This window comes from Castor canadensis, chromosome 7 (genome assembly GCF_047511655.1).
Source record: "Castor canadensis chromosome 7, mCasCan1.hap1v2, whole genome shotgun sequence".
Classification (NCBI taxonomy): Eukaryota; Metazoa; Chordata; class Mammalia; order Rodentia; family Castoridae; genus Castor; species Castor canadensis.
In genome coordinates, this window is record NC_133392.1 from 146,153,269 (window position 1) to 146,179,014 (window position 25,746).

Here is a 25,746-nt window from a genome sequence, read left to right on the forward strand (position 1 = left end):
CACCACTCAAATGATGCAAACAAGTTAGTTTCTAAACTCTATCCCCAGAAATTGGCTAAAACTGGCAGAATACAGTGAGTCAGGTGTGATTCAGGCACTGCATAGCTTACAACTTAACACACAGCAGCCTTGACTGACAGAAATGAGCACCATCTCTGTATTTAGGCAGAGTTCCTAGCCCTAACCGCCTGACAATGGTCATGTTCCTTTTAGCTACCATGAGCCCCTCGACACCCGTCACTGTTTTAGTCATCCATTTAGTGAATATTCACACAACAGACTTTAGGACAGGCAGAGGACTACCTAGATCTTGGAAACAGAAAAGACATACACTATATTTCATTACAACAACAGGAAAATAACCACACAGACATAATTGTGAACTTCGATCGTTACATGAAAAAGAAAATAGGGACTTAATTCAGATTCCAGGCAGTTGGGAACACGTGTGTCCTGAAATGTCTTTGGGTCAGACTCAGCTTTGTGCTTGCTAGGCTGCTAAGGCAGGCCTAAAAAGGCCCTTTTCAAATACACTCAATGTAAGACCTGAAGGATGAGTACAATGAGTCAGGTTAGGAAGGGAAAGAGTAATTAAAAAAAAAAAAAAAAAAAGGCACCTTGGGCCCAGGTCACAGTACATGAAAACACCCTGACTAGAAAGCACTGTCCAGGATTGGAGAGCACATGTATGCCTAGAGCTGGGGGCTGGACAGTGGGAAAGGAGTGTGCAGATCTAGGAGACACCATGGGCCCGACTCTGACAAGGTCTGATGGGCCTGGATGGAGGAAGGGAAAAACACTGAGCTGCTGTGAGAGAACAGCACAGGGAACAAAGCAGCACTCTGGAGTCAGAAACCTGGAGGAAGGCGGCAGGAGGCAAGGCAGGTCAGTGTGTGGCCCCACTGTCAAAGCCATAACCCACACAATGTTGGTTCTGGAGCCTTTTCTTGGAGCAAGGTAGGCTATAAATACTTTCTTTGCATCTATATAGAGTTAAGAGCAGATCAATCACAGGTGAAAATAACTGAATATGAGACGGACCAGTTGCAAGGCCCAAGAATGTAGAATGTAAGTCCCCTTCCAGGAAGCCTCTCTGAGCCTGTCCCTCTGGCTAAGATGACTCTATGTGCTCTCTCCTGACACCTCAAACAGATTTTAAGAATTGCTAATTGAATGAAAAGAAAAATTAAGGCACAGAGGTTTGAAAAACCCCTAATTCTGTAAGGATATGAGAGGACATGAAAACTAGAAAGCAGTTACCTTTGTACAGGTTCCAGAAGAGGAAGAGCTCACCCCTGCTGGCAGTCGTGCTGCCAACATGCCCGAACAGATTAACACTTGGGTCCCAGAACACTCGGTCAAAACACAGCACCACCTACCAGGAGAAGGAGCATGTGAGCTGGTGACAAGTCTCACACAACATGGGTATCTTGAAGCAATGCAATGCTATGCCCCAACAGGAAGTACTTCTTTCTTAGAAGTACTTACTGAGTTGAGTTCCTTTTTTTTTTTTTTGCAGTACTGGGGCTTGAACTCAGGGCCTACACCTTGAGCCACTCCACCAGCCCTTTTCTGTGAAAGGTTTTTTTTTAAGATAGGGTCTCATGAACTATTTGCCTGGGGCTGGCTTCAAACTGCAATCTTCCTGATCTCCGCCTCCTGAGTAGCTAGGATTACAAATGTGAGCTGCCAGTGCCTGGCTTGCTGAGTACTTCTAAGAATTCTCAAGCCGGAGATCCCTGTTATAGAAGGACTTGTTAGAACACTGATGATTCTCCATCATTGTGTAGGTTTGGGTTTGCAAAATGATCCTCTATGACTGAGTGATTATGGATGCTACAGAATATAATCAGGTTCTGAGGCCTTGATCAGAGGCAGCTGAGAGCACAGGCAAGCACAACCAAAAGCATGCTATCAGGAGTTCAGAGGGAGGGACCCAGTAGCATGTCACCTTGTTAAGGTTGCCAAATCCCATCCTTTGGACAGCAGACGTTTTCCACTCAGGAAGAGGTGGCACAAACTGAACAGCAGGTGGCTGCTGCTTCAACACACCCAGGGGAAGGGTACAGAGAACCGCGTCACACTTATAAATAAAGGTCTGACTGGTGGAGCGAGTGTTCACAGCAATGACTTCACATCCTGGAGAGGGAGGTAGGAGAGACTTTTATTGGTTATGAGGACAGCATGAAGGAGGGTGCTGAGCACCTGGCGCACAACAGGTCTCCATGCCATTTCCTCTAGTTTTGTGAGCCAGGGTCTACTCATTTCACACAGAAAAATGGAGAAGTGAGTCTGAGGCTGCACAGGCTACAAACTTCGGGATTTAAAGCCTTCTGGTGTGTGTGGAGTTCTGACCTTCGTCTCCATGTGAAAGGTTCTTACCACTTACCGAAGTTAAGAAACTTACATCAAAATCAAGAGTAAAGTGTTTGTCTCTAGTAAACCAACGCCTTTCCACGTGGGGAAGCCGCCTGATCACTGATGCAGAAGACCTGGCCTCTAACTGCAGAGAGTGCTCTTTGAGAGTGCACCATAGTGCTTAGTTTGTCAGGACCTCATTTGCTTAAAGCTGACCTCAGAAATGATGTCACTATTTTACCTCATTTTTTTTTGGGGGCGGGGAGGAAGGAGGTGATAAAGGGAGTAACTCAGGGCCAAATGCTTGCTAGGCAGGCATATAATTTGAGCCACACCCCCAGCCCTTTTTGCTTTCCCTATTATTGAGATAGGGTCTCACTTTATGCCTAGGCTGGTCTGGACATTGATCCTCCTATTTGTGCTTCCCTTGTAGCTGGGATGACAGGCATAGGCTAGCACACCCAGCTTTTTTTTTTTTTGGTTGAGATGGGCTCTCACAAACTTTTTGCCCAGGCTGGTCTTAACAGTGATCCTCCCAATCTCCACTCCTGAGTAGCTAGGATTGTATGTGTCAGTCACCACAACAACCATCTGAGTCTCTTATTTTTGTCTTGGCTGCCTTGGACTAGGATCCTCCTATCTATGCCTCCCAGGAGATGGGATTACAGGCATACCTTATCATACCCGGCCGTTTCATTGGTGTTTTTGTAAATGAATGTTTACTTATATAATTATATATATATACATATATATACGTATATATACGTATATATATATATACATACGTATATGTATGTATATATATATATACATATATATACGTATATATATGTATGTATATATATATATGTATATATGTTATATATAATATATGCCATCATACAGTGTATATAATGTATGTGTACAGCTCAAAATAAGTATGAGAACTCAGGCTGGGCATTGGTGGCTCACACCTGTAATCCTAGCTACTCAGGAGACAGCGATCACAAGTATCGCTGTTTGAAGCCAGTCCTGGGCAAACAGTTCAAGAGAACTTATCTTGAAAAAATCCATCACAAAAAAGGGCTGTGGCTTAAGGTGTAGGTCCTGAGTTCAAACTAAAAAAAAAAAAGTATAAGAACTCAGTACATGCCCATTTTCTATGGTTGTAGAACCAGAGAAAATGACTAGTTATCTCACTGTTCTCCATCTGTCTATAAAAGACTACTTAAAGCCACAGACATTCTCAATACCATCACCAAAAGTTACCTTTGATGAGAAAACTAAATGGCAAGCTGCCTCAGTGGCTGTGGTGACCTCAGCCGATGGACTCTTCTCTACCTCTCATGCCTAGCAGTCACATGGGCCTCAGAGGGGGAGGGGATGAGCTATCCTCACAAGTTCAAAGCTATCAATTCCAAAGGACTTCTCTGCACTCCTGAAACCAGCAATGATAGAGAAATCACAGAGCAATTCCATCTTTGAAGTCAACTTGCTACCAGGACTGCTCAAGAACTAGGCACCAGCTGAACAAAAAAGTCCCTGAAGAGGAAGAGTCAGAATGAATCCAAAGACAGGCTGATATTAAAACAGAAGGGGTGGCATAGGGCCTATATTGTGTATTTATGGATATAACTTAGCAAAATTAGACCCAAAGTAACTGGCTGTTACATTAATGCTGTACAAGTACACACACAAATTGGAAACTCTTAATGTTCTGATTTATAGAACAAGAGGGTTAAAGGACCTCCAGTCTCCTATAGGCCCAATCGTTTCCCCTAGGAGCCTTGTAAAATGTTGGCAAGTATGCTGTAAGGAGCTCCATCTGCAGTCTTTATTAGCTGCACAGCAGTCACATACCTGAAGCTGTGTAGCGAACCTGTCGCACTGCTGTATTCAGCTTAATGTCTAGGCCTTCAGCCAAAGCCACTGGCACGCATGAGTACCCATTCCTCACTGTCAAGTGGCTGCCAGTAAACTCAAAGTCATCATCCTAACAAGGAAAGAAAAGGAAATGAAGGGAAAAGAAAAAACATGTCCCTAGTCTCTTGGGCAGTGAGATTAAAGGGAGTCTGGTTTTCCTTACAGAGTTTTCATCACACAGTCCCACACCACCAAATCCAAACCACCCATGGGGGAGGGTGTGGAAATTGGATCAGAAAGCCCAAAAGTTCACTTACTGACCTCTAAATGCATTACAGATTAGGAGAGTATCAGATTCACTGTCCTAATTACATTTTCTTTTACTTAAGAGCAAAATCCATTTATATTCCTTAAACTTACAGATTTTAAAGCTGAGGCAAATTTCCAAAACTAGAGTTCGTAAAACTGGGTGAAGGCAACCCAGGGTTATAAAGAGAGGCCCAAGATAAACCACATAGTAAGGAGTCCAGACTGGGCCTGGAGTTTAAGAACCACCCAAATGACCTTATTTCTTTGAATTTACTGAAAAATTTTCTATATAGAAAAACTTTTGAAGGCTAGTATTTCTAATTTCACGAAATTCTTGGGGAAATGTATCATAATCCTTAGGAATTAGATTTTAAAAATTGGGCTGGCAGCAAAACTCTCACTTCTTTGTGACTGACTTGTCTGTTCCATACTAACCAGCTGAAATCGCCTACATTAAAAATCCAGTACTATTATAAACAGATATGTAAGGAAAGGTCAAATGATAAATCAATGACTAGAAGGGCCTAATTTAGTATTTACATGAAAAACTATAAAGGAATGGGTAACTGAAATATTTTTATCACTGACAAGTCTAACACTTTATTCAATACTAAAGAATGACAGGGTATACATCTAAAGATTAAGAAGTTAAATTTACTAGAGAAGCACAGGATGAAAACTAAAATAGGCAGTAAGTAAAATTTACTTCTATAGTGTCTTAAGTCTGACCAAGTTTCAGATTTAAAGATTGGCCCATTCGATATCCAAGCAGCCTTGGATAAAAATCACATTTAAAGGACATTTACCATACAGTGGGTAAGCCTCGCATACCAGGAACTCTTAAAACACTGCTGAGACAAAATCCAAATCAACAGGGAGGTATGCCATATTCAAGGATCAGAAGACTCAAATTCATCTTAAATTGATCTAGAGATTTGCTGTGTTCTTAATAAAAATCCCAGAAAGTTTTTTTTCTTAGAAACTGACAAGGTGACTATAAAATTTTTATGAAAATACAAAACACCTAACAATAACCAAAATAATTTCAAAAAAGAACAAAGTTGTAGAACGTATATTACCTGATTTTAAGACTTAACTATAGACTCACAATTACACGGTCAGTTGATTTTCAACAAAAGTGCCAACACATAAAGAAAAGGATGATGCTGGAATAATTTGAATTACATGGAAAAAGATGAACCCTACCCTTACCTCTTACTATACATGGAAGTTAACTCAAAATGGATTATAGAGCTATAGCTTGGAGCTAAACCCACAAAACCTCTGGAATAGAGAAAATTTTTATTAAGTCAGATAACATAAGTGATTTTCCAGGATATAAAAAGCACAAATAAGAGGCCAGAGGTGTAGCTTTGTGGTAGAACACGCACTTAGCATGTACGAGGCCCTGGGTTCAATCCTAGAACCAACAACAAAAAAGAAAAATCAAAAAGAAACACAAAGTCTAAAAGAAAAGTCTCTCAGTAGGACTTCTAGGACTATGTTCTTTGAAAGACATCACTTAGAAAACAAAAGGGCAAGGCGAAGACTACTGGAAAGATTTGCAAAGCTTAAGTCTGACAAACAACTTTTGGCAAGAGTTTAAAGAACATAATGTGCTCTTACAATTCACCAACAAGCAGTCAACCAGACTTTTTAAATGGGTAAAAAAAAAAAAAAAGTGAAAACATTTCACCAAAAGAGACACAACCAGCTGATGAGCACCTGAAGAAATGCCCTACATCACCAGCTGGCAAGGAGCCTAAAATGGGTAACATTCTAGAGACTGGCACTACCCAGTGTTGCTGAGGATGTGAAGCGAATGGAACGTCCATATACTGCTGGTGAGAAGGCAATCTGGAAAGCAGTTTGGAAATTTCTTATAAAGTTAAAAATCTTTCTACAAGATCCAGAAATTCTACTCCACAGTATTTGCCCAACAGAAAGATGTGGGCATTCATAGAAGCTTCAATAATAGCCAAAAAATGGAAACCACCCAAATGCTTGTCAGTACACCAGTGAATGGATAAACAATCCATTCATAAGTAGTCCATCCACACAATGGAATTCTACTACATAATAAAAAGGAATAAACTACTGATATGCACAACAATGACAATGCACGTAGAAGACTGAAGATCCATGTCTGTCACCCTGCACAAAAAGTGGGTCAAAGACCTTAATATAAGGCCTGAAACTTTGAAACTACTTCAGGAAAGAGAGGGGAATACACTGGAACACATAGGCATAGGCAATGACTTCCTAAATGGCTCCAACAGTTCCGGCAATTATGAGGAAGTATTGACAAATGGGACTGCATGCAGCTACAAACCTTCTGCAAAGGAAAGGAAACAGTCACCAGACTAAAGACACAGCCCACAGAAAGGGAGAAAATCTTTGCCAGTTATATCTGACAAGGGATTCATAATCAAAATTTACAGGGAGCTAAAAAAGTAAACTCTGAAAAAAATCAATGATCCCATGAAGAAATGGGCAAATGAACTATTCAGAAATTTTTCAAAGGAAGAAGTCCAAATGGCCAAAAGCACATGAAGAAATGTTCAACATCTCTGACCATAAAGGAAAAGGAAATCAAAACCACGTTAAAATTACACCTCAATCCTGTTGGAATGGCTATCATTAAGAACACGACAATCACTGGCAGGGATTTGGGGGAAAAGGAACCTTGTCCACTGTTGATGGGAATGGGAATTAGTGCCCCCTCTATGGAAAGCAGTATGGAGGGTCTCAAAATCTAAAAACAAAGCTGCCACATGATCCAGCAATGCCACTCACAGGCATATACCGGAACGAATGTAAGTCAGGATACAATAAAGACACTTGCACACCGGTGTTTATTGAAGCATTATTCACAATACCTGAACCTTACAACTGATGAATGGATTAAGAAAATGTGGGGCGGGCCGGAGAGCCTGTGGTGGGAGCGGGGCGCGCACCTAGCAACCAGGAGCGGGGCGCGCACCTAGCAACCAGGAGCGGGGAAGCTTGTGAGAGTGGAGGAGGGAGAAAAACTCCACAGGAGAGGGAAGACCCACTTCCCACGTGAACTGTAAACAAACATGGCGGCTGGCAGGAGCAGCAGCACGGCCCAGTAAGCAGGAGCAGCAGCACGGCCCAGTAAGCAGGAGCAGGAAAGCTTCTGAAAGTGGCAGTGGGAGGAAAACTTAAGAGGAGAGGGGGGAAGACCCACTTCCCACGTGAACTGTAAATAAACATGCAGGCCTGACAACGCGGGGCAGTGTCACCTTTCCCAGTGTTTGGAAAGGGGAAAGCCTGTAGCAGAGGCTCCCGTACAGGAGAACTCTGAGCAAACAAAGCCTGTGGGACCAGGTGAGTGCTAAGCTCACCCCAGAGATCTGCATAAATAACACCGCCAGCTACAGGCTGAGAGCAGCAGGCAGGCAAGCCACAGTTGCAGATACCACTCTCAGAACTGCCTCCAGACGCTTTTTTTTCTTTTTCTCCCTACCTTTGATGAAAGAACAACTGAATTACACCTGCAAGCCGAAAAACTTACTGAAACTGTATTGCATTTGAACTTGGGACACTTGGTGGGGCTTTTGTGTGTGTGTGTGTGTGTGTGTGTGTGTGTGTGTGTGTGTGAGTGTGTAGTTTTGTTCTACTTTATGCATCCCCTTTGATGAGACAACTACAGAACAACATCTGAGGCACCAACTCCAGGACTGGAGATTGAGACGGACACCCAAATTATTAAGACTGAAACTGCATTGCATATAAACTTGGAAGTTTTTTGGTTTTTTGTTTTTTTTTAAATTTTCTATTTTCCATTTTATTTTAATTCAATTTTATATATAGGTATTTCTTTCATTTACTTATTTTTTATTTTTTTATCTTTGATTTTCAATCCTCTGTCTCTCTAATGTCTGTTCAGCTTACTGTCGATTAGTACACTAACACTCCCTGTTTATACCTTTGAAACTCTCTTGTCTGATACCTTGTTCTGCTTTCTCCCTCTTGTCTGTATATTTGTTTTCCCCTTTTCTTTAACTTCTTGCTTTCCATCTCAGCTCACCCTTCCATTCTAAATATTACCATTGTTATTATTACAAGCTAGAAAATACTTAATTGCACACAGTACAGGGACAGTAACAACACCAACGACAATGACGGGAAGACAGAAAAAACAGGGAAACCAGTTTCCCCACACCAAAAAATTAGTACAGGAACCAGAGGGGAATGAAAAGAACAGAAACTCAGATCCAGACTCCAACAAAATGAAGAGAAACTATGCCAAAGGACCCAATGAAGCCCACAAGAATAATTTAAAAGAAGACATACTACAAGTACTCAGTGAGAATTTTATAGAGATGATACTGGACAGGGTCAACCAAAATGTACAGGAGACACTCAAGAAATTCCAAGACAATAAAAATAGAGAATTTGAAAAAGCAAAAGAAGAAATAAAGGAAACCATAGAAGCACTGTATAAACACCAAAGTGAAAGAGAGAACACAAAGAATAAACGGATAAATGAACTCAGGACAAAAATAGACAACATTAAAGAAGAAAACTGCCAGGATATGGAAAACCTCAGAAAAAAGAACGAAACAGAACTGCAAAACAAAACGGAAGGCCAATCCAGCAGAATAGAACAAACAGAAGACAGAATCTCAGAACTTGAAGATGAAATGGTAATTAAAGGAAAAATCGAAGAACTATTAATTAAACAACTCAAGACCTGTGAAAAGAAAATGCAAGAACTCACTGACTCCATCAAAAGACCAAACTTGAGAATCATGGGCATCGAAGAAGGAGAAGAGGTGCAAGTGAAAGGAATGCGTAATATATTCAACAAAATAATAACGGAAAATTTCCCAAATCTAGAGAAAGATATTCCCATACAGATGTAAGAAGCCTCCAGGACACCACACAGACCAGATCAAAATAGAACTACTCCACGACATATCATCATTAAAACAAGTTTAGAAACTAAGGAAAGAATATTGAAGGCTGTAAGAGAGAAAAAACAAGTAACATACAAAGGTAAACCCATCAAAATCACAGCAGACTTCTCAACAGAAACATTAAAAGCAAGAAGAGCATGGGGTGAGATCTTCCGGGCACTGAATGAAAATAACTTCAACCTCAGGATACTCTACCCAGCAAAGCTATCATTCAAAATAGATGGAGCAATAAAAGTCTTCCATGATAAGCAGAAACTAAAACAATATGTGACCACAAAGCCACCATTACAAAAGATTCTGCAAGGGATCCTGCACACAGAAAGTGACACCCAACTTAACCATGAAAAGGCAGGCAGCACCAAACCACAGGATAAGAAAAAGCAAGACAGTAGAGAGTAACATCAAGTTAGGTACACACAATCAAACCTTCAAACAACTAAGACAACTAAATGACAGGAATCACCACATACCTATCAGTACTAATGCTTAATATTAATGGACTTAATTCACCCATCAAAAGACACGGTTTGACAAAATGGATTAAAAAAGAAGATCCAACAATTTGTTGCTTACAGGAGACTCATCTCACCGACAGAAATAAGCATATGCTTAGGATGAAAGGCTGGAAGAAGATTTACCAAGCCAATGGCCCCCGAAAACAGGCAGGAGTAGCAATACTTATCTCTGACAAAGTAGACTTCAAACCTACATTGATCAAACGAGATAAAGAAGGACATTCCATACTAATAAAAGGGGAAATAGACCAAAAGGAAATAATAATCATCAATCTGTATGCACCCAATGTCAATGCACCCAATTTCATCAAACATACCCTGAAAGACCTAAAAGCATATATAAACGCCAACACAGTGGTTGTGGGAGACTTTAACACCCCATTATCATCAATAGATAGGTCATCCCAACAAAAAATCAATAAAGAAATCCAAGATCTAAAATATGCAATAGATCAAATGGACCTAGTAGATGTCTACAGAACATTTCATCCAACCTCTACACAATATACATTCTTCTCAGCAGCCCATGGAACCTTCTCCAAAATAGATCATATCCTAGGGCACAAAGCAAGCCTCAGCAAATATAAGAAAATAGAAATAATACTGTGCATAATATCTGACCACAATGCAGTAAAAGTAGAACTCAACAGCAAAAGTAAAGACAAAAAACATGCAAACAGCTGGAAACCAAATAACTCATTACTTAATGAAGAATGGATCATCGATGCAATAAAAGAGGAAATTAAAAAGTTCCTGGAAGTCAATGAAAATGAAAACACAACCTACCAGAACCTATGGGACACAGCTAAGGCAGTCTTGAGAGGAAAGTTTATAGCCATGAATGCATATATTAAAAAGATTGAAAGATCCCAAATCAATGACCTAATGATACATCTCAAACTCCTAGAAAAACAAGAACAAGCAAATCCCAAAACAAATAGAAGGAAAGAAATAATAAAAATAAGAGCTGAAATCAACGAAATAGAAACCAAAAAAACCATACAAAGAATTAATGAAACAAAAAGTTGGTTCTTTGAAAAAATAAACAAGATCGAAAGACCCCTGGCAAACCTGACTAAAATGAGGAGAGAAAAAACCCAAATTAGTAGAATTAGGAATGCAAAAGGGGAGATAACAACAAACACCATGGAAGTCCAGGAAATCATCAGAGACTACTTTGAGAACCTATATCCAAATAAATTTGAAAATCTAAAAGAAATGGACAGATTTCTAGATACATATGATCATCCAAAACTGAACCAAGAGGAAATTAATCACCTGAATAGACCTATAACACAAAATGAAATTGAAGCAGCAATCAAGAGTCTCCCCAAAAAGAAAAGTCCAGGACCTGATGGATTCTCTGCTGAATTCTATAGGACCTTTAAAGAAGAACTGATATCAACCCTCCTTAAACTGTTCCACGAAATAGAAAGGGAAGGAAAACTGCCAAACACATTTTATGAAGCCAGTATTACACTTATCCCAAAACCAGGCAAAGACACCTCCAAAAAGGAGAACTATAGGCCAATCTCCTTAATGAACATTGATGCAAAAATCCTCAACAAAATAATGGCAAACCGAATTCAGCAACACATCAAAAAGATTATTCACCACGACCAAGTAGGCTTCATCCCAGGGATGCAGGGGTGGTTCAACATACGAAAATCAATAAACGTAATAAACCACATTAACAGAAGCAAAGACAAAAACCACTTGATCATCTCAATAGATGCAGAAAAAGCCTTTGATAAGATCCAACATCATTTCATGATAAAAGCTCTAAGAAAACTAGGAATAGAAGGAAAGTTCCTCAACATTATAAAAGCTATATATGACAAACCTACAGCCAGCATTATACTTAACGGAGAAAAACTGAAACCATTCCCTCTAAAATCAGGAACCAGACAAGGATGCCCACTATCTCCACTCCTATTCAACATAGTACTGGAATTCCTAGCCAGAGCAATTAGGCAAGAAGAAGGAATAAAAGGAATACAAAAAGGTAAAGAAACTGTCAAAATATCCCTATTTGCAGACGACATGATCCTATACCTTAAAGACCCAAAAAACTCTACTCAGAAGCTTCTAGACATCATCAATAGCTATAGCAAGGTAGCAGGATATAAAATCAACATAGAAAAATCATTAGCATTTCTATACACTAACAATGAGCAAACGGAAAAAGAATGTATGAAAACAATTCCATTTACAATAGCCTCAAAAAAAAATCAAATACCTACGTGTAAACCTAACAAAAGATGTGAAAGACCTCTACAAGGAAAACTATACACTTCTGAAGAAAGAGATTGAGGAAGACTATAGAAAGTGGAGAGATCTCCCATGCTCATGGATTGGTAGAATCAACATAGTAAAAATGTCGATACTCCCTAAAGTAATCTACATGTTTAATGCAATTCCCATCAAAATTCCAATGACATTCATTAAAGAGATTGAAAAATCTACTGTTAAATTTATATGGAAACACAAGAGGCCACGAATAGCCAAGGCAATACTCAGTCAAAAGAACAATGCAGGAGGTATCACAATACCTGACTTCAAACTATATTACAAAGCAATAACAATAAAAACAGCATGGTACTGGCACAAAAACAGACATGAAGACCAGTGGAACAGAATAGAGGATCCAGATATGAAGCCACACAACTATGAGCAACTTATCTTTGACAAAGGAGCTAAAAATATACGATGGAGAAATAGCAGCCTCTTCAACAAAAACTGCTGGGAAAACTGGTTAGCAGTCTGCAAAAAACTGAAACTAGATCCATGTATATCACCCTATGCCAAGATTAACTCAAAATGGATCAAGGATCTTAATATCAGACCCCAAACTCTTAAGTTGATACAAGAAAGAATAGGAAGTACTCTGGAGTTAGTAGGTATAGGTAAGAACTTTCTCAATGAAACCCCAGCAGCACAGCAACTAAGAGATAGCATAGATAAATGAGACCTCATAAAACTAAAAAGCTTCTGTTCATCAAAAGAAATGGTCTCTAAACTGAAGAGAACACCCACAGAGTGGGAGAAAATATTTGCCAACTATACATCAGACAAAGGACTGATAACCAGAATATATAGGGAACTTAAAAAACTAAATTCTCCCAAAACTAATGAACCAATAAAGAAATGGGCATGTGAACTAAACAGAACTTTCTCAAAAGAAGAAATTCAAATGGCCAGAAAACACATGAAAAAATGCTCACCATCTCTAGCAATAAAGGAAATGCAAATTAAAACCACGCTAAGATTCCACCTCAACCCTGTTAGAATAGCCATCATCAGCAACACCAGCAACAACAGGTGTTGGCGAGGATGCGGGGAAAAAGGAACCCTCTTACACTGTTGGTGGGAATGTAGACTAGTACAACCACTCTGGAAAAAAATTTGGAGGCTACTTAAAAAGCTGGACATCGATCTACCATTTGATACAGCAATACCACTCTTGGGGATATACCCAAAAGACTGTTACTCCAGAGGCACATGCACATCCATGTTTATTGCGGTACTATTCACAATAGCCAAGTTATGGAAACAGCCAAGATGCCCACCACTGACGAATGGATTAAGAAAATGTGGTATCTATACACAATGGAATTTTATGCAGCCATGAAGAAGAACGAAATGTTATCATTCGCTGGTAAATGGATGGAATGGAGAACATCATTCTGAGTGAGGTTAGCCTGGCCCAAAAGACCAAAAATCGTATGTTCTCCCTCATATGCGGACATTAGATCAAGGGCAAACACAACAAGGGGATTGGACTTTGAGCACATGATAAAAGCGAGAGCACACAAGGAAGGGGTGAGGATAGGTAAGACACCTAAAAAACTAGCTAGCATTTGTTGCCCTTAACGCAGAGAAACTAAAGCAGATACCTTAAAGCAACTGAGGCCAATAGGAAAAGGGGAACAGGTACTAGAGAAAAGGTTAGATCAAAAAGAATTAACCTAGAAGGTAACACCCACGCACAGGAAATCAATGTGAGTCAATGCCCTGTATAGCTATCCTTATCTCAACCAGCAAAAACCCTTGTTCCTTCCTATTATTGCTTATACTCTCTCTACAACAAAATTAGAAATAAGGGCAAAATAGTTTCTGCTGGGTATTGAGGGGGGAGAGAGGGAGGGGGCGGAGTGGGTGGTAAGGGAGGGGGTGGGGGCAGGGGTGAGAAATGAACCAAGCCTTGTATGCACATGAATAATAAAAGAAAAATGAAAGAAAAAAAAAAAAGAAAATGTGGTAGGAACACACACACACACACACGGAATATTATTTAGTCATAAAGAGTGAAATTTTGTTGTTCATAGATAAATTGATGGAACTGGAGAACATCATGCTAAGTGAAGTAAGCCAGGTTCAGAAAGTTACAGTCACAGGTTTTCTCTCATATTGGAAGACAGATCCAAATACAAATAGTATCATTATATACATAATTATATGCAGAACATGTTTCCAAAAGTGGGACTGTTAGAAGACACTAAGGATGAAGGAAAAGAAGAAAAGAATGACAGTGAATGATACTGAAATATATCACATCTGTGTAGGAACAAGACACAATGCACTGAAAACACAGTAGGGGAAAGGATAAGGAAGAGAGGGGGTTAGACTGATATATTTACAGGTAAAATACCAAGACAAGCCCCCGCCCCCCCCAAACAATGAACAGACACTGAAACAATGAAGGACACTAATATGAAGAAGGTGAAGGAGGTGAACGTGGCTGAGGTGCTGTCTATACATGTATGAACATGGGACACTAAAGCCTGTTAAGTCTTTTTATGAAGAGCGGGAGAATAATAGAGGGATGAACCAAACCAGGGTACAATATATGTACATATGGAAATAATATGTAACTATGATACTAATAAACACTTTAAAAAAAATAAAAACAACAATGAACCTCAGTAACTTCATGATAAATGAAGTCACACACAAAAGGCTATACACTATTCAACTGATAATGAAACTATAAACAAAATTATGGTGACAGAGACCAAGCTGGCGATTGTTGAGGGTCAGGAGCCAGAGCATGGAGGAGTCACTTGCAAAGGAGCAGGGGGACCATTTCCGGATCGTGGACATGTCCTATACCCGAACTGTGGGGTGGCTCATGATGAGGCTTGGCAAGTCAACTTGTTTACTTCAAATGGCTGCATTTCACTGTATATAACTGTATCTTCCATTAAAGCTGCCTAAAAGCACACATACACAAATTAACAGTTTCTGAGTCCTCTCAGATATGTGCAACACAATAAATGATTAATTTTACCTGATCCCAATGTTTAAGGGAGAGGGTGGACAGAGGTGTAGCATTAGCAAATTCAAGATTTGCAAAATGCCAATCAAGTATCTGTCTGTCTCTTGACGAGAGATACACATCACTGAAAAATAAGACCAAGGGAACAGGGTTAACAAAATTTCTGCCACTCTCAAAGAGCTAATGCTGGTGACCTCAGCAAATGTGCGGAATCTAGGCCAGTAACCACAGGAACTATGCTATATATTAAGAAATTATGAATCAAAAAGGAGAATGTTGTCTTTATTAACTGCTTTATTCCTTACTGCCAAAGGCAATGCCAACCTCACCTCAGAAAAGCAAATTACTGTAGTGCCTCATTTGTCTGAAAAAAAATAATAGACTTTTTCATACTAAGTCTTCTTGCATTATAAAAGCTGACTGTAAACATTTGTTTTATATTTTCAATAAAGCATAGACTTAATCGCAAGGAAGGGTAATGTCTCCGGCTATAGAACAAAGGACAGATGCATATGGAACACCTTATCGGCCTGCAGTCATTCCAACTAGGAGCCTGAAGTCCAATGGGAATAAAGTATAATGCATTGCTAGTCCCCAGAATTATGGAAATTTAAATCAACAACACACATTTTTTTTTAAACCACACTCAAAGAAGATAATATCCATCTTCCCCCAAATATTGGTTCTTAAGGAGAAGGGCTATCTTTTCGAAGACCATCTATTTAGATGTTGAGGACAGACTCCGACATTAAAATAGAAAGAAGAGTAGGGGATTTGAGCCCCATGTTCACAGATACTTCCCGTTCATTACAAAACTTAAAATATTCACCAAATATAAATAAAAGCTCACTGTAATGCTTTAAAATTTTCCTTCTAAATCTAACACCGAAAGAACAAAACTATCCCTCGGAATGTTTGAGTTTGCTTCTCTTACCTTGGTGGATTGGCTTCCAATTCTTGAAGTTTTTCTTCTAGCTTTCCTTGTGTTTCAGCTAATTCATCATACTCCTGATAAAATTATTAAAATTAAGTGAATTTGATCCTGAAAGGTCAGATTACCTACCTAGCTTCTTTATTACAAGATGTAAGGACTAGACTGTATTTCCTGCTCAGATCATTTGAGCATGCATGGCTCAATTTAAAGCCAGGGTTAGAGCTCAGGGATTTCTGTTCTTGGAGAAAAGCTATGAACCTGGGATAAGATGGGGGAAGAGGCAGAAGCATGCAGGAGAAAGCAAAGGAAAAAACCTGCTAGTGGTGTGCTGTAAAGGAAGGATGGGAAATAATAGCAACTACCTTTTCCTAATCATTTACCAGTCCTAGAACTAGGATAAGCACCTTAAGAGACTGAATTTTATTCAAGCTTCATAATTACTCTTCAAGTTCTATATTACTAACACCATGTGACAAATGAGGTAGTTAAGGAGTTCAAGGTCACAGGGCTACAAGATACCAAGTTAGGGATTTAAACCAGTGTGACTTCAGATGGTTCACATTTATTACTTGACAGTTATTTTCCAACTGTCAAGGTAAGAATTCTGCAGAAAACGCAGATCTCAAGCCCAAACTAAGCCGTTAAATCTCCATGGCTCTTTATCACTCTTTGTGTACCAAACTCTTCTCGGTACTACAGGCACCTGTGACTGGCTAGTGGTTCTCTCCAAAGTTCCCCAGACCTATACTACCCTTGAGAGTGCAAGCAGAACCAGGCAGGCACTAGATACTACACCTTGCACAGGGCGGTCAGATCCCTGTGCTTGCTTTTCACTAAGAACTCAGCAGTGATATCTCTGGGAGGCTTCACTTCAGACGCTTCTTTGTATTGCTGATGGAGCTCTTTAATTTTCTCTTTCAAATTTACCATCTAAGAGGGAAAAGTACAGATTTATTATTTCAGATAGCATTGTAATTTATCCCCAAATAACAAATACTCTTGGCTGGCCCCTTCCTCTAAACTGTTGTACAAGGGCCTTTGAATTCTTAAATACCTGCTCTATATCATTCCATTTGGGAAGCAGAAAAAACAAAACAAAACAAACAAACACACCTACCCAGAGGTGCCACGACACTATCAGATAACTAGGATTGGCTCCTGTCTTTTAAAACAACTGAGAAAACAGGAGTGTCCATTAAAAAAACAAAGTATTAAAATAAACTTGATTTCAGGAAAAATAATTTGCCATCAGCTTAAACTTATTTTGGGAAACCAGCTGTCATTGTTCTTCCGATGTGTAAAGATTAAGTCACCACACAAAGAGCCTTATGGGACCATTCCTAAGGTTAGTTTTTTTAGGTTTCTGATGGTAGGCAGCACAGGGACCAGTATGAATTAGACCTGAGCCTGGCCCTCAGATGTTCCACCAGTTGGCAGTTCTCTACCCACTCCTCACTGCAGCTAACCACAATCCATGCAGAAGGTGAGCTGGAGATGTCTTTATGTGACAGGAGGAAGAGATGAGGCAGTGAGAGAGTGAGGGAAGAGTCCAGTCACAAGGCACACAGCAACTGTATTTCAAAGTCTCCTGAGCCTACCACCAGGGGCTTTCTCCCTAAACAGATGTTATACGTGCAGATGAGGAGAAACAAAAGGCTGGACTTGAATCTAGAACCTGGAGGTCAGAAAGTGGTGGTGGTAAAGAAGAGTCCTCAGCTGGAAAATGGAGGTGGGGATGTTGGCACCTCAAAAGAAAGAATTATGGCTATGAACTGGCTCTGATTTGTTGGTCTTAATCAAAGGGCACTTGGCCCCAGTACAACTGACCTCCCTCTAATCCTAAAACTCAGTAAGGAGTGCTGGGCCAACTTATAGGAACCAAACAGAAAGGAAAGATCAATTTCCTCTAGCATCATATTAATTATCAAGAGCATCACAGTGTGCCTTTTATTATGTTCCTCAAGAATAGCAAGACCAGCTGTGACGACCTTTTCTCATGGAGACAAAAAAAACAAAAAAAGAAACGCCTTTAACATTTCTAAGACTTTCTCCCCATTGAAGCTTCTTTAGCTATGAAGAAAATATGGAATTCCACCTTATTAAGGAGTTCTTTCAGCTCTTCCTGAGTTTTCACTATCTTCTTCCAATGTTCAATCTGTTCGTCTTTGACATGTTTTTCTTGTAACCTACGAGAGACAACAGGTATACCCCAGCTCTGCAGCACAAGACAGGTGTCCAGCAAAAACAGTGGAGGACATCAAGGCCCACAGGAAGATCTAACACTTAGGAACAAGAAAGTTGGCTGGTAGCAGGTTATTTTAAGTATAGTAACAATGCCATAAAAGCAGTGAATTTTACAACTGAAAAGGGCCTTAAGGATCCTATAAATAAATATTCTAAATGCTTTTATTTTGGGGTTTAACATTCCACATGAAAGTAAGTGAAAACTAGCTCAAGTAAGACATATTGAAAATCTTAAAACATAAACAGCAAACCTGTAACTAGAATCCAATATACGACACACAGTATCAAAGTACTTACTGAATGACAACTTCCAGTGCCTGGCCAAGGGACACAGGCTTATTATTGAGGACATTGAAGTCTAGTTGATGACTAAGGTAAGATGTGGCTTCTAGCAACCGATTAAATTCTTGCTCTACCATTTCATCTTTCTCTTTAGGAACCTGAAAATCCGAAGTATAGCAGAGTTGGTCCTTATAAAAGTAAACATAAGCCATCCATGAAGACACAAATGCTCTACAGTTTAAAAAGGTCAAAATATGTATTTCAAAGGGAAAACCTTTGAGGACAATGATTTGATTTTTCTTTTCTATGAAGTGATTACGTCCATTTAAATGAGATATGAAATGTTTGGGCCCTGGTATTTCTCTCTTCTCCCACTGCTGCCCTCAAAGCTGGGAGTCCACCCATGTTAATAGCCACACATTTTACACTGGTGCTAACTGAAGTTACATGGAGCACAAGGTGCACTGAGCTGACATGCACTGAGTTGAGCTGGGCTGACATGCAAACAACATATTAGAAAAGTCCTAGAGAACAAAAATTACATTCACACACCTAAAGACCTTCAAGAATAAGGGCAGGATGGGAGAAGGAGTAGTTCCTGCTCCCCTCAAAGATGACAGAATTTCAGGTGGAAATAGGAAAAAGTGAAATTCATGGCTAGTAATAAGAACACACTGGCACCTTTATTTGTTGGTAGAGTAGCATTTTTATGGCACCAATAACTTCAGAGCCAAACGCCAAAGCTCTTAGTCTACGAGTAACTGAGGTACCAGAAGGTTTGGCTCCTCAATGTTGTAGAGGAAGGGAAGATATGGCCAAGCAGGCCCTCAAGTTTCAAGACCATGCCCTAGACCATCCTGCTTCCACCTCCTGATACCATCAGTTAGTTGACACCTTCCCTCTGCTACCATACTTAACTCTGGCCCAAAGTCTACAATCTCCAATCCTACTGCTGAAGTCACAGTAGCAGTGAGACAAAGAAAAGGTGTGGCTAAGGCCAGCATCTCTCGTGATAAACTGGGCATTGACTGGGAAATGGGATTCAAAACATGGAATTTCATTTTACAGTCAACCTGAAATCAGTAACAAGAAAATGAAACACTTGTCTAAGTTCTAGCAGACACTAAGTCTGAGGAGGAGCAATCTTTACAATCAGAGGTAACTGAATGCTGACAAGATCACCACAATTAAAATTCTACTTCTCACTGGAAACTCTACTTTTGCCCTTGCAGCTAAACTGATGAATGAAGTACCAGTCCCTGGCCCTCACGGACCACCAATAACTCCAGGAGATGAGCCACTGTGCGAGTGAAGAAATGCAACCTGCACTAGAAAGAAAGGGAAGAGGCCTGCAGACACCACAGCTGACTAAGCCAGAATCATGCTTGAAGCCTCAATTCAAAATGACTACACACGGGAGAGATGGGGCTACCATAGTGAATTAGAGGATCACCCTCAACCTAAGGAAATCTAAACTCCTAGGAATCTTCTAGTTTGTGTTGAGAAATGAGTCCATGGCCGAGGAGAGCTTTTGGTGGTGTCCCTACTTACTCTGATTACAGCTATGAAAGTTGGTGAAAGAGACCTCTTTAGAAATTTCACTCATTTTCTCATCAGTTACTTTTCCTTACTGATACAACGGTGATACCCAGAACAACTCAAAATAAATCTCTTCTCAGAAACTTACTAATCAACTGTAACATCTGTTATGATGCTACAAGAGTTCTGTCTAAATTTCTCTCTCCTTTCAAAAAGGAAACAACTATATTTCAACATGAAATCTATGTAGTTCTACCATCTTAACTCAAAGTAGATACAATGTGCAAGACTGCCTTCCTTGGAGTACAAAAAGGTGCTATTTCTGTCTGTGGCTTCTACCATGCCTAGCAAGAGGATGCTACAGCAGCAAAAGGGGCTAGATCACGTCTGCCTCTTTCATAGGGCAGAATGTGCCAGAACACAAGAACGCAAATGGGATAGATTAAAGCTCTTCCAGTGCCAACTGGACGGCTTGCTTCAGACAAGCTTTAATCTTTGCAGTTAGGGCAACAGTCACATAGGGGAGTTCATACTGAGAAAGGACGCAGCACTCAGGCTCAGTAACTGGGGTCTAGGGTGTGTGGTAGAGAAATATTTAAAGGGACACTGTCAAGGTTAGAGGGACCAAATTGACCTTTTTGTATCTTCCCTCTTTTCTGAGTAGCCTACTTGATTCATTACACCTTCCCTCTTCCCACCCACTCCCCACAAGAGAAAAAAAAAAACAACTGACATTTTACATGCGCTTTCAATGACAAAAACTCAGATGGCACTAGCCCAACATATAGGCGCAACTCTACAACAACAAACCAGTGTGAATGCGTGATGGAGCGGATCTTCGAAAGGAAAAGATTTAAGTATCGAGCTTTTAATGGGTTATTGTAAACAGTGAAGAAAATGATTTGAAAAATTATGAAAAAATACCTTGACAGTGTCCTTTTAACCAGTGCAGCAGAGAGAGAAATAAACTGTAAATAACAGCCCAACAGCCACGTCAAGTTTAGTTTTGTACGACAGCAGTAAAATCAAGGCTTTAAACACATAGCATGACAGAAGCATTCTGTTAGCTTGGAAGCTGCAACCACCAGGGAAATGAAGAACAGACTGTACAGAGACCAAAATGGGAAAGCATAGAAATGGCCAAAAGAAAGGCAGTTTAAAAAAGGTGGGATGGGGGAGAAAGCTGTGAGAAACAAAGCAAAACTCAGTAAAAGAAGAAAGAAAAAACACAGAACAGTAACAACAAAATCAAACAAACAAAACTCAAACCAAAAGAGTACTGCCACGTTTGAAGACCCAATGATAGGACTACATCTCCATACCCCACTCAGACCCAAGGCTCAGTTTTATGAGACTGTGTGAGTCAGTCAGAACCTGGCCCCATCTGTTTTCTGCTTAGGTAACCAACTATAGGAATGTTGCAGGTGCAGCCAGGGTTGCCTTTTAAGCCTGGCTCTTCTTCCATTAACTTTCAATTTTCAACTTGAAATTAAAGGACTATTTGGAAAATAGTAACATACTTGTCCAGTGGGAAACTAATACTACCATGAGAGAACCAAAATATGTTCTCAATACAGTTAAAGCTTGAATCTATTTCTAAAAATCACCTACTTAGAAACATTCTATTTGGCATATCCAAACAATGAGAAGAACTAGCAAATGACTACCCTGAGCACTCCCAAACTATCTATGTTTCAGGTCATCTTTCCCCCTGGATTCTAATTACTTCTACATATAATTATGGAACAAAATAACTTAAGGGAGTTGAAATATTGGCAATCTCTAAACACAAGCTGTAATAGTTTTCATTTTACCTGCCCATTTTACTCAGGTCCTTAGACAGGAACCACAAACAATCCTAAGGATTAGGCACCAGGTGAGGGCAGGTAGATTCTACACTACAACACAGTACCAACTTGTAATGGAAAACTAAGAAGCATTTTTGGGGGGCAAGGATCACTAATACAAAGCTGTCTAACAAAGAAGCATACAAAAAGCATACCACTGTAACCAGGTTTTGGTTATGACTTTTCAAAGCCATTTATTTCTCTATGAAAATACCAAGTAAAAATAGTACCTTTCAAAATCTTTTCTTTTTTTTTTTTTTTGTCTTTTGAGACAAGGTCTCACTATGTAGCCCAGGCTGGCCTCAAACTTGCAAGCATCCCGCCTCCACCACCTGTGGTAGGATTACAGATGTGTACCCTATACCCAGCTGTACCTTTTAAATTCTAAGAGAACCTGATGAGTCTCATTGTTCCTACATGGGTTCAATCCTAAGTGTATTAGTCTTGAAGACTGTGTGAACACTGGAGATCACCGGAGGGAAGCCTGTATATCTAGCCCACGTGGAATAAGTTTAGTGAAAGCCAAACTACTCTCTGGTCAAGGGCCTGACCCTGCATGAAGTAACCTCAAAAGCTGGATGGCTATCCTTAGCTACCTCCAGTTGTACTTCATCATCACAAGCTCTGTAGTTGCCAAAAACACTGACATCTGTCTTATTTCCTCATAAGTTCTCTAGCAACAGAGCAGAATAGAGTTAAGTGCATAAATGTTGCAGGTACAGAAACTTCTGAGATAAAAAGCAACCCTTAGGAAGAATTACACTTTGAAAAACCTGGCCAATGAAGGTCACAGTTAACATCTACCTCTCCTTCTGTATATCTTTAGCACTTTTAAGATTAGTTCCTCTGGTAAGACCTGGAGGAAAAAATCTATACCTGAAGAGTCTCTAATTTAGATTCTCCCAAATAGCCAAGGGAAATAATATATCATTATTCCTACAGGAAGGATAAGGAGAAGTATATCCTCAATCTAAATAAAATTCAGTATGATTCTATAAATGGAGACTCTTGCCCCATCCTCACCTTCTTTCACTCCCAGGAATCCTTTAGGGGATGTAAATAACTGACATGTTTAGAGCAGGGACTGGGGTGGGGGAAAGATACAACTCTATCTAATCAGTTCACTCTGGCAGATTTTAGCACATAGTAAATTCTTATGGTTAAATGAATAAAAAAATGTAGTCTGGAAAAGCAAAGTAATTGTTATTACTATATATGAGGAGGGAAAAATTATTTTGGAACTTCAGGATCATTAAAGGAAGGCTAGAGATGATTACATTTATAAAAAGCAGGGAATCGCAGTCAGGATTTTAAAGGGGTGGGACAGACTGAAATGTTTCTTCCAAGGAAGATGGAAACAACAGGCCGGGTGCTGGTGGCTCACACCTATAATCACAGCTACTCAGGAGAAAGAGATCAGGAGGATGGAGGTTCAAAGCCAGCCCCAGGCAAATATTTTGCAAGACCTTATCTTGAAAAAAAAAACCATCACAAAAAAGGGCTGGTGGAGTGGCTCAAGAGTAAGAGCACTGCCTAGCAAGTGTGAGGCCTTGAGAGTTCAAATCCCAGTGCTGCCCCCAAAAAAGAAAATAAAAAGAGAGAAAATGAAAACAACAAGGATATAACAGGTCCGAGTCCAAAAAAAAAAACCCCAAAAAAACCTAAACATCACTGTATAAAAACACAAATGAAAACCTGACAGTTATGTTAGGTCTCTGTAAGAGACCAGGCATCCATTACCTCTCAGCTTTCTTCCTCATACCAGTTAAGCAATTCCCAAGAAGATCTCAACGTATCAGTTTCTCTAAGTAGTTACTGAGCCTTTGGAGCTCATCTGGTAACAACACACACTCCAAAGGTGACCTGAGACCTTTTAATGCAGAATGCCATGGCACTGCAGGAATGTGATTAAGATATCCTTTTTGTTACTCTTTAAAAAAAAAAAAAAAAAAAAGCAATTGAAAGCCCAAGTTACAAGCCAGTAACCAAATGCAGAAAACAGACATTTCCTCTATCTCCCTTACCTATTCATGTTTTCAGTCCCCTCACTGGTTCTGATATGAATTACTTCTCAGCTTTCTCCTGGTCCAGTTAAAGCTGACTGAATCACAATACAAGTCCAAAATGTATCAGATTTTTTTTTTTATAAGCTTAATAGAACAGCCCTTGCTCTGATCATCCAGAGCCACAAAATAAACTTTCCCTGTCAAAAACAAACATAGAAGCTTAAGATTTTAGCTGCCTAAGCAGGACCAGAGAGAACCATGAGGTCAACTTTTTAGGGATCTTTGTGAACATGATAATAGTAACAACAGAGCCTGGAGGTGTGTCTCAGTAGTAGAGCACCTGCCTAGCAAGCATGAAGCCCTGAGTTCAAACCCTAGTACTGCCAAGGGGAAAAAAAAAGTAACAATAGAACAAAATCACTTGCTAAGTGATTTTTTTTTTCCCCTACAGCAACAAAATGGCTGGGTTTTGGAAATAGGTCCTCAAGGCAACATTACAAGTGATATTTATAACTCTTGAGTTTTGCTGGCTTAAATCCACAGCCCTTTTTTATTTTGAGCAGGGTATACCTAAATTGCCCAGGGTGGCTTCAAACTTGCATCCTCTCGGCTTTGGTCCACTGAGTAGCTGGGATTACAGGGGTGAGACACTATGCCCGCCAGCTGCCTTCTTGTTGACTGATGCTATACACAAAGAACTGAGAAACACAACCTAATTTACTCAACAGTTTACTAAAGAAAAACCAGTGGTTGAGTAAATTTTTATTCTAGGTGGGCCTTGCTGGCTTCTAGGGAAATTATTAAAAGAAAGGTCTCTGAGAAGGAAATCTAGCAGATGTAATCACACAGGCAGTAGAGTTGTACAGACACTCTTTTCTATCTTCCTGAAAGAACAGGAAGGTGTAGAAGAATAAGCATTGGAATTTGAATGAGAACACCAAGCAGTGGATTCTGGCTCTCCTATGCACTGACTACAGTGACCTTACGCAAATACATCTTGAGTTTTTAGTTTTCTCGCCTGAAAAATGGGGGAATGAAGCTACTAACCACTTACCCCTTTAGATTTCTAAAGCCATGAAACATCTCTGTAGTTTTAAGTAAACAGAGTTCTTTGTACTTGTCCTGTAAGACAACAGATACTCTACAAGTCAAGACTTGTTCATTCTTATTCTGCACTAGACTACTGGAGACAGAAAAATATACATTAACAAGCCTACTTATGTTTTATTAACCAAAGGCAAGAGGAACTCAAAACTGCAAAGAATTCTTTTCAAAACTTGGGAATGTTAAAAGAACTTCCTTATTGCTTGCCTACCACATGAAATAAGAAATATACTAACTCGGAAAAATCCTATACAGAGTTGAATGACAACCAATTTCGCCTGAAAAATATCCCTACACACAAAATGCTGAATTCTAGTAATTGTTACTCAAAGGCTGGCCTTAATGAGATATGGAGCTTAAGCCAGAACATAAATTAATATACCACTTTCTTCATTGAGAAAGTCTGACTATCAACAAGAGAGGCTTTATCTGAACAGGAACAGGGCTCACAAAGTATTTTACTTATGTTCTGATGCAAGCTGTTTATCTTGTCCTCACGCTATGGTACTTTAAAGTTCAAATGGCAGAGCAACCATGCCTGA

The 25,746-nt window shown here is 39.7% G+C and overlaps 1 protein-coding gene across 2 annotated transcripts in view; it reads right to left on the minus strand.

Annotated features, from left to right (window-relative positions):
- Kdm1a (lysine demethylase 1A) overlaps positions 1-25,746 on the minus strand; it is a 65,010-nt gene that overhangs the window by 2,319 nt on the left and 36,945 nt on the right. For both annotated transcript variants that reach the window (XM_074081036.1, XM_074081035.1), the window contains 8 exons: positions 18,724-18,866; positions 18,278-18,368; positions 16,978-17,112; positions 16,183-16,256; positions 15,261-15,372; positions 4,198-4,330; positions 1,952-2,139; positions 1,261-1,375 (listed from right to left, as the gene is read on the minus strand). In XM_074081036.1, the coding sequence (XP_073937137.1) occupies positions 1,261-1,375; positions 1,952-2,139; positions 4,198-4,330; positions 15,261-15,372; positions 16,183-16,256; positions 16,978-17,112; positions 18,278-18,368; positions 18,724-18,866 (991 nt within the window). The remainder of the gene's footprint in view (positions 1-1,260; positions 1,376-1,951; positions 2,140-4,197; positions 4,331-15,260; positions 15,373-16,182; positions 16,257-16,977; positions 17,113-18,277; positions 18,369-18,723; positions 18,867-25,746) is intronic.